Source organism: Fukomys damarensis, unplaced genomic scaffold, assembly GCF_012274545.1.
Source record: "Fukomys damarensis isolate Sample0158 unplaced genomic scaffold, DMR_v1.0_HiC HiC_scaffold_9, whole genome shotgun sequence".
NCBI lineage: Eukaryota > Metazoa > Chordata > Mammalia > Rodentia > Bathyergidae > Fukomys > Fukomys damarensis.
The window spans coordinates 32,096,128-32,106,374 of NW_022900921.1; the positions used below are offsets into that span (position 1 = coordinate 32,096,128).

A 10,247-nucleotide genomic window follows, 5' to 3' on the forward strand; every position below is an offset into this window, starting at 1 on the left:
AAAAACATGGGCTTTTAATAAGCAGCTTTTGGAAACTTACCCAAACTAAAGGATGCATCTGAGCCCTGATGCCAACAGAACCGTTTTAAATTGATTTTGTTTATATTAAAAAATAAGACAGGCTGGGGATTTAGCTCAGTGGTGTTGCTGCCTGCCTTGCAAATGCAAGGTCCTGAGTTTGATCCCTGGTACTGCAAGAACAAACAAACAAACAAATAAACAAACCCCCCAGTATTAATTTGCAATTTTTTGTAGTTTATGTAGCTTAATATTTTATTGGAAATACTTTGTCATCTATAGTAAATTGATGAAATCTGATTGTTTCCAAATTACTCATAATACAAAATTTTTGCTAATATTGATTGTCCATATTTAATTTGAATTAGTGTAAGTATAACACTGCTATTATTTTAAAGACTTGGGCATCCATGATGTTTTTGCTGTTTCATGGTTTTATTTCTGTTTACTGCAGGATGAAGTGCATGAGAGGGATCGATTTAGTGATTTTTTACTTACGAAGTTAAGAGATTTGTTGCAAAAGCACTCAACTTTGAAACTGATTCTTTCTAGTGCTGCTTTGGATGTAAATCTCTTTATAAGATATTTTGGAAGTTGTCCAGTGATTTATAGTAAGTTAAATTATCACGTTCCTTCTGTAATTTGTATGAAAAACAGTTTGGAGTTTAATTTTTTTCTAACAAAAATTATAATGTTTGAAAGCAGAGGACATCTATTTTCTCTTTCCTGTGAGATAGGGCTCATGTTTTACTTCTCCGCTTTGACCTTTACTTTTCTATCTATAGTTTTTGGCATTGTGTAGTAAACGCAGCTCTCTCATCTTAAAAGAAATAGATTTTATTTTGGCCAGATGTTCTCCTTTACATCCTGTCCTGTAGTGTCTTTCCTTTATTCTGTATTCCTTAAAAAATGAATCTACAATCCCATGTTTACTTCTTATTTACTTCATATTTCCTTCTTTAGATACTTAAGAACTTACTTTTGATACTTTTGATATTTAAGTACTTATTTTTAATGCTCATTTACTTCTTTTGATGCTTAACTTTTGCTATTGTTTAATAAAAACTGTTTTTGTCCCATCATTAAAATTTTTTCAAATTACTCTTCAAAAATTATAAAAGTTGTACACACGTTAATTAAATAATACAGGGATATAGAGAGAAAAAGTTCATATGTCCCTATCCTGTTTTTATTACATGTATTATGAGTTTAAAAGCTCTGTGGAAGACCAGGGATTTAGCTCAGTAGCACCACTTGCCTCACAAGCACAAGGTCCTGAGTTCGATCCCGGGAACTACAAAAACAAGCAAACAGAAAGCTTTGTATCTGTCCTTTGTTGGTTGGCCATGTTCATATGTATATGTATGTGTGTGTGTATATATATATATATATATTTTTTTTTTTTACAAAAATGTGCACATACGTAATATTTATAATTTGCTTTATTTATATGACAAATCATGTACATTTCTCCATTTTGGGCACTCTGGATCTAATTTATTATAACCAGCTGTTTTAGTATTTTATAATGTGGATGTACTATGACTTATTTAAGTACTCCTTCATTGTTGGGTATCAGACTAGTTCTAGATTCACCCTCGTCGCCAACTTCTACTATAAATACTTTTGTAAAGAACATCCTTGCATGTTATCCTGATAATTTTACTTTTACTTTTAGGTATAGATTTTTAAAAACAAAATTGCTAAGTAAAAAAAATACCATTTTTATTTTTGATAGCTTTTGCCATTTTACTTTTTCAAAATGCTGATGTGATTTCTAGTTTTAAAAGGTGGGGGCTACTCATGTGTGAACTTTTGCCAGTGTTGTTTTAACCCTTATCTAATTGCCAAGCCTAGTATTCAGATTTTAGGCAAAATATTGTACTTCAATTTTCTGTTTTATTTCTCATGGTCACCGCCCCCTCAGTGCTCAAAGCTCCTGCTCAGAGCTTTTCTTTTTGGCTTACTGCTTAAATATTGATATTTTTAGGGTTATTCCCTTGATCAATTTTCTTTTTTCTATTCATTCTTCCTTTTTTATTATGTTTCTTTTCTTTATTCCTTTCTGTTTCGTTGCACTCTGCTTACTATTGTAGATGCACATTTAATTTCCCTGAAAGCTCTTATTCATGCCTGGTTTCTGCTTTCTCTTGTGTACTGATAGCTCATATATATTTTTCAACTCACATGGTTTTTCACAGCTTTGGAGTTAGATATCTTATAAGCAACTCACTTCTAATATCCTCCAAACTGACTACTTAATCTACACAGACTGCTTGTTTCTTTTTCTTGTTGCCTGATTTGCTTAATTATACTACTGTAGACCTTTTCATCTACGTCATATACTTGTACATTCTTCTCATAATAGTTTTTTGGTGGCTAGTCACATAAAATCTGTGCATCTTTTAATTGAAAGGTTGTTTTGGCACCTCATGTTTGATATATGTTAAATCAAACCTCAACTTCCAGCCATTCTATTTCTCCTTTCAATTTTCCTTGTTACTACAGCGTAACGTACTTCTAGCTGTGTAAGACAGACATCCAAGAATTTTATTTGACACTTCCACCATTACCATCCTCCATATCCATTGTAATGGATAAGTTCTGTAAGTTTTGTCTCCTGTCTCAAGACTCCTCTCTACTTCTTTTCCATTTTCACTATCACCAGTCTTATTAAAAGTTTTGTCATCTGTTATCTGCATTTTACCATTGTTCATAGCTGGCCTAGTTTCATTTTAATTGTCTTTTTAAAAAAAAGGATAACAAAAGACAGTTTATTCAGGGAAAAAATGGAAAAGAAACAAGATAGATAGCTGCTGTGAGGTGTAAGGGAATTTCAGAGCTGAAAACCCCTCTAATTGTTCTTTAAATCTATTCTCACCCCACAGCCAGAATGTTTTCTGAAGTGAAATTCTGATGATGTTGAGAATTCTCCTGAGCTTAAATCTTTGAATGACCTTTATTTTATGACAAATTTAAGACCTTTAGTGAGATACATATTTCTGCCTAATATTGAACTACAGTCCCTTCTTTACTCTTTTGTTTCCACTCTTTTTTAAATAGGTTAGTCTTGTTAGGTTCTTGAAAACATCATACTCCTTCCACCACAGGGACTTTGCTTGTGCTGGTTTTTCTTCACTGCATACCCTTTTCCATAGAACCTAGTCTAGTGGTGGTGAAGCTATGTCACGTTTGCTGCAGTGGGCATGCAAGCCAAGTGGCCCCAGCAGCTGAGGATCAGATAAATGTTGTTTTTCTAAACTAAAACCTCTCAGTATCTAGGTTTAGTCGAAGTGTTGGCACTTTGGGTTAAATAAGTGGGTTTTGGGTGCAGTTTGGGTGCCTGGTCTCTAGAAGTTTTGTTTATTCCTTTTTCTTTTGCCTTGGTTTCTCCATGAGGATCCTTTCTTAATGCAGTCAATTCTATTACAGTGTCTTACGCTTTTCTCTCATAGGACTTTTCACAACTATTTTTACATTTATTTTGAATTATTGGATTAATGTCTGTCTGCTGTGCTGCTATGCCACAAAGTGGCAGGAAATAGTTCTCTTTCTGCTTGCCATTTGTATTCCTGGTACTTAATGTTATGCCAGACACCACCCTATCTGGTTAAACAGAGAAAAACAAATGAACAGCTGTGTAAAGTAAAAGCAGTTAATTGTCTATTTTAGACAGATGTCTATGAATCAAAATTATATTTAGAGGCCAATATTGACAGTCACTTGAACTCTGCAACTGGGTATTACTATACCTTGATTCATTAGATTGGTATCCTCATGTTTTTATGTGACCTATTTCTAAAATGCATGTTGACTTTTTAAAATTTGTTATTTAGTACAAGGAAGACCATTTGAAGTAAAGGAAATGTTTCTGGAAGATATTTTAAGAAGTACTGGGTATACAAACAAAGAAATGTTAAAGTATAAAAAAGAAAAACAGCGAGGTAAGTTTTTAATCAAAGAAATAAAAAGAAATAACCATTAAAAAAACTTTCGGGTCAGGGATTCAGCTCAGTGGCACAACTCCTGCAAGCACAAGGCTCTGAATTCCATCCCCAGTACTGGAAAAAACAAACAACAACAACAACAAAATGACTTTCTGAGGTACTGCAGCTTTATATTATGGAGGTACAAGGACACTTAAAAGTATTTTTCTCTTGTGTATAATTGTATAAAATTATGTTAGGATATTGTCCCACACATATCTTTTCATTCTGGATTATATTCCAAAGTTGTAATCTGTGGAGAAGAATTGAAAGTGACTACTAGAATTGATGGATTTGAGTGTGTCTGTGTCTGAAGTTTCAACTTGGGGAAACAAGAGTATATGTTGGCTGCCCATAGTATTTTGTCATAGATGGGAGTAGCAAGTGGAAGAGAGGGAGTAAAACGAATAGCATCTGAGCAATAATAGGCTTATCTTTCATAAAGATCTCCAGGTTTCCAAATCTTGATATTACGGGTTTGCATCTGTACTTTGAATGTAACATTATTTGCCCTTTTATAATAAATTTTACCATATCACAGCTTTCAAATTAAGATTTAGATTCTTTTTCTTTTAGCTGTATTTATCATGGCAGACCTATCCTTGAGCTTTGACTTCTTTGTTTATTCTTTATGACTGTAGACAAATTTCTTAACTCCTTAGGATTCTCCACTTAAAATATAATTAGTAATGCCTGTTTCACTGGGCAGTGATAAATTATATGTAAGTTGTGAAACTCCTAGGTCTTGAAACTTTTGAGACTTTTACATTATATCTACTTGTATCTCAGACCATGGACAGCGTGATACGAGTTTAATAAGTGATTTTCTATAGAGTGCTTTATGGATGTTAGTTAGATTGAAATAGTAAGTCTAGTATGGATAAAAATACTCATTTTTGTTTGTTTTTGGTACCTGGGATTGAACTACAGACCTTGAGCTTGCGAGGCAGGTGGCAGCACCACTGAGCTAAATCCCCGGCCTCAAAATACTCTTAATTCTGGACTTAATTAAACATAAACTTTGTACCATTAGATGAGTAGATGTTTTTAAGCAGTTTCATGTATCCTTATAGTTCATCATACTATGTTTTATTAAATATTCTTAATATTTAAAAATAACTGCAAAATAAAGCCAATTTTTATGTGAAACCAGATTCACTTAATTTTTTCAAACAAAGGAATACATTTTCAAAAGAAATTAGCTACTATTTTTCTTTGGTAATTTAGAAGAAAAACAGCAAACCACTCTTACAGAATGGTACTCAGCTCAAGAGAATACTTTCAAGCCTGAATCTCAGAGACAGAGAACTGTTCCAAATGTGACTGAAGAATATGATTTATTGGATGATGGAGGTGATGCTGTCTTTAGTCAGCTGGTAAGACTATGAGTTTCACAATAATATTTTGAATAAAAATGATATGGATTAAACAACACTTGGGACCACTTCTTCTTTTCTTCTTTTTCCTTTTTTTTTTTTGCACACTGGAGATCATACCCAGAGCCTTGCACTTGCTAAACAAACAGTGTACCACCGAACTATATCACTGGCCCTGAACATTCTTTTTAGAAAAATAATTTTACTGTTTTTAATATGAGAAGTTACATAATACAGACATGCTTACAGTTTTTAAATATCCATATGATTTTAACATTCAAATTTTAATGTGTCCATCATATGAACTGTACATGAATTTTTAAAAATACTTTGAAATATTTTTAATATAGAGAAGATCTGTTTGAGTCAATGAACATCATTCTAATCATGTAAATTAGTGATTGTTAAGCTTTTGCTGCACATTGTCACCCAAGGGGCTTTTAAAGCCCTGTGGATTCAGACCACCTATAGAGGGATTCTGACATATTTACTCTGGGGTAAGGCCTAGTATAATGTTAAAAGAGATTCCAGTGATGCTTTTTCTGATGTGTAGCTGGAAAAGGGAACCACTGGTATGTAGATATATTTAGTAGTATCCTATCTATCAGAAACACAATGTTGTGACTAGATCATAGTTGACAAGATTGTTCTTAGGGAAAAGATGAATGTGAAAATGAGATGTAGCATTGTGAGTAATGTTTTTAAGATGAAATGAGGAATTTTTGGTATAATAGTATATAATGTACTAATATGTTATATGGTTAGTAGTTCTTTTGGTCAATATGGCCATTTTTACTTTCTTTGCAAGCAAAAGTTAAGCTGTTCAATAATTTATCATTTTTACTTTTTTCTTAAAGTCAGAAAAAGATGTGAATTGCCTTGAGCCATGGCTGATAAAGGAAATGGATACTTGTCTTTCTGACATATGGCTACATAAAGATGTTGATGCCTTTGCTCAAGTCTTCCACCTTATTTTAACTGAAAATGTTAGTGGTATGTTTTGAATTTTTAAATTACTCTTACAGTTGTTTATAATAGAAGTATAGTTGAATTTAAAGTGTATGTATTACATTTTTTGTTCACAACCAATAATTTATTGTTTTGGAGTACTTATTTTAATTCAGATTTACAAATGTTATGGCTTATACCTAGATGTCCCCCCAAAGCCTCACACATTCATAGGTGGAGCTTTTCAAGAGGGCTGGGACTGAGGGTGTGTGATAACTAAATGGGTTTAGCATAGTTCTGTGTGTGGATGATGGAAACTGTACACTTTGTGTAGGTGGCACCAATCAGTAGATGTATAGCCTGGATGGAATATAAAGGGAGAGAGGGAAGGCTTGCTACTGCGGCTTTCTGCCATCCATGCCATGAATGGTTCTCTGTGATGACCCTTTGCCATGTCACCCTGTCTTGGAGCCAGCTGACTATGGACTGAAACCTCCACATACTGTGAACTGGAATAAGCCTTTGCTCTTTTAACTTGTGGGTGTCGGGTATTGTATTTTGTCTCAGCAACAAAAAGTAACTATGACAGCAAATGAGGATCTTCTTAGCATGCCATAGTAAAATCAGCAGGTATTACATTAATTACGGGATTGTTGACCCACTGTTTCCAGAAGAGTTTCGTGAGCTGTGTATATACATGGCACGTATTTACAAAGATGCTTTTATATATATGTTGTGCACATACAAATACTCATCTCTTCACCTTATCCACTGGGAAATAATTTTTATGGCCTCAGAGATTTGTCTTTTCAACAAAGGAAGAAAAAATGGTAATAATTTTTGCTTTAGATTATTTAGTAAAAGAAAACATTTAGTATACTTTTAGTTATATGGGATCAAGTTCTGATTCATGAGAACCTACTTTATGTCAGGTCATATTTTCAAAAATCAGTTATCCTCCTTTCGGTAGTTGATTATGATGAATATTGGTAAACAGAGGCAAATTTTAGAACACCATAGATAATAGGCAAAAGGCCAAATGAGTAAGTAGTCCTAGATAATCTGTACTGGAACTGATGTAGAAGTCAAGTAGTTTATCCCTTCACCTAAAGCCCTTTAACATTATTGTCATAATAATTGGTCTTCTTTTTTGAAACATTTTCTTTAATTAATTTCTTATTTTCATATTTGGCTTCTTTTTGTTTCTCTGGCTGTAATTTCTTAGTTTCCTTGGTAAGATTTATCTCTTTTTTTTCTGATCTCCAAATATAAAATGCCCTAGGCCTCAATTCTTAGACCTTATTTGTTTTTGCATTTACTATTTGCATGGATCAACTTTAAATAATTTCAACTATCCCTCAATTTTCATCTCCAGTACAAACTTCCTCAGTGACTTTAGTACAGTAGATTACTTAATATCTCCCCTTAGATGTCTATTAGGTTAGTAAAATTCTGTGTATCTTAAATAATATCTTTTAAACAAGTCCCCGCTTCCTTCCCTCCCAACCTGCTCTTTCCTTCATGTTTTCTTTTCAGCAAATAGAAGGATCTACTCACTCTTTTCTTAGACCACAAAACATACTTAAAGTCATCCTTAACTTTTCTGTCACATTCTGCATTGGCAAATCCTGTGGGCTTTTCCCTTTATAATAAATCCTGAATGTGACCACATAACACAGTTCTCTCCTGGAGTACTGCAGGAGCCTGATAACTACTTCTGTTCTTAAGTTACTGCAGTCTGTGTTCCATAGAGCAGTCAGATTGATCATTTCAAAAATGCCACTGGCCTGCTTTCAACTCTTCTATGCTTCTGATTACATTGTGAATAAAAATCAAAAGGCTTTTCCATAATGGGTCTTTTGACTCTCTTTTTTTTGGGGGGGTACTGGGTATCAAACTCTGGTCCTTGCACTTGAGGCAGGTGGCAGAACCACTGAGCTAAATCCCTGGCCCTTGGCTGTCTTTTTTATCTCACTTTCTATTTAGGGCAGGTGTCTTGCTTTTTTTCCATATATGTTGACATTCCCATCTTTTGGCCTTTGTTTTGTTGTTTTGTTATGCCTGGAGTCCCTAAACACATTCAGACACATGGCTCAGTGCCTCCTTCATTTAAGTTACTGCGTATATACTGCCTTCTCAAGCCTTTTCTAATCGCTAAAATTGTACCCTTTTTCCTTACCTTGCTTTTTTCTTTATTGTCCTTTTACTACTTGACATATTTAAAATTTTTATTCTCTGTCTCATCCACTAGCATGTAAATGACACGAGGGCAGAAACCTTGTCTGTTTTACTCAAATTGGGGTCCCCAGAGGTTCATAGTAAATTCTCAAAAATATTTATTCAATAACAACTTTTTTTTTTTTTTTTTTTTGATTCAGGGAGTTGAACTCAGGACCTTGAGCTTGCAAGGCAGGCGGGGGAACCCCTGAGCTAAATCCCTGGCTCAACAATTTTACTTTACTAAATGAAAACCATTTGAATATGTTTAGTGACAGGAAGTTTACTAACTTCATTGAAATTTTCTTTCAAATTTTGATTGTTTAAATTGCTCATTTATTAATATGCTGAAATAAAATCTAGACATAGCTCTTACCTTTTTCTACTTCAGATATGATAATGAAAAAATGTAATATGTATTTATATCTGATAAACTTTCAGGTATATGAAGATAGTTATTATTTTTCTTTGTTTTTTGAGGTGTTTGTATTATTTTAACTGGTCGTATTTAATGTGACATTGTAGATAGTCCTCTTCTGCCCTGTTCTGTCTTCCTTTGGGTATGTTTTGATTTATTCCTTTAAAAAGCATGATATCCAGTTCTGAGTTTAATGTTATAGGATAGAATGGTTCTGTTAGCTTACAAATATTGTTCTTTCCTTGTGTGAATTCAGTCTGTGATCAGTATAACTTTTTGCCAAAACATTATCTTACTGATTCTGATTGCCTTGAAAATCCTAGTTCTGCCAGGCATAGTGGCACACAACTGCAATCCCAGCACTCAGGAAGCTGAGGCATGAGGATCACCATGAGTGTGAGGCCAGCTTAGACTACAGAGTGAGTTCAAGGCCAACCTGAACTACATAGTAAGACCCTATATAAAAAAAAAATCCTAGTTCTTTTTTTGAGGGGTTTGTATTTTTTTTTTTTTTTTTGGGTACCGGGGATTGAACTCGGGTCCTTGAGCTTGCAAGGCAGGTCACCGAACCTCTGAGCTAAATCCCCGGCAAGTTCTTTTTTTAATTACATGATTTTAATTAATTCACCTGTTGTGTACTTGTTTTGAATTATTTTGAATTTAATATATTATTTCCCACCTTTTTTGGTACTGGGGATTGAATCTAGGCCCTTTGCATTGATGTGCATCCCAAGCTCTTTTCCAAAAAGAAATAAAAATTTTTGCAATAATGTTTCATTGAATTGCTAAGTTGCCAAGACTGTGCTTGTTCTACTTATGATCTTAACTGCCTCAGCCTTCCAAAGTGCTGGGATTACACGCGTGTGCTAACACATCGGACCCATTTTTTTCTTTCTAAATTTAATTTTATAGTTAGATTTGGCTCATTGTTTCTTTTTAAAAGCCCTCTTTTTTAAAAAGTTCTAATTGTTTTTAATATTAAATATTTTAGATTTATCGTTGATTAATAGTTATTTTTAATTGATTTGCATTTTGACAAGTAATTTGTTTTGCATTTGGAAATGTAGCTGTTTATCTCACTTCATGCATTCTTTATTTTTCCATTTAAAAACAAAGTTTACTTAATTTAGTAATTTTTAAGAGATTTAAAGTCATGACTGAAAAAAGAAAAACAAAGGCTAGGGATATAGCTCAGTGGTTCCAGCACCTGCCTCACAATCACAAGGACCCAAGTTCGATCCCTGGTACCAAAGGAAAAAAAAAAAAAAAAAAAAAAAAAAAACC

General features: G+C 33.6%; 1 protein-coding gene across 1 annotated transcript in view; it reads left to right on the forward strand.

The window, feature by feature from the left end:
* Positions 1-10,247, forward strand: part of Ythdc2 (YTH domain containing 2) — a 73,537-nt gene that overhangs the window by 20,070 nt on the left and 43,220 nt on the right. Inside the window, exons 7-10 of the mRNA XM_019206072.2 lie at positions 473-629; positions 3,855-3,962; positions 5,232-5,380; positions 6,238-6,373. Of these exons, the coding sequence (XP_019061617.1) occupies positions 473-629; positions 3,855-3,962; positions 5,232-5,380; positions 6,238-6,373 (550 nt within the window). The remainder of the gene's footprint in view (positions 1-472; positions 630-3,854; positions 3,963-5,231; positions 5,381-6,237; positions 6,374-10,247) is intronic.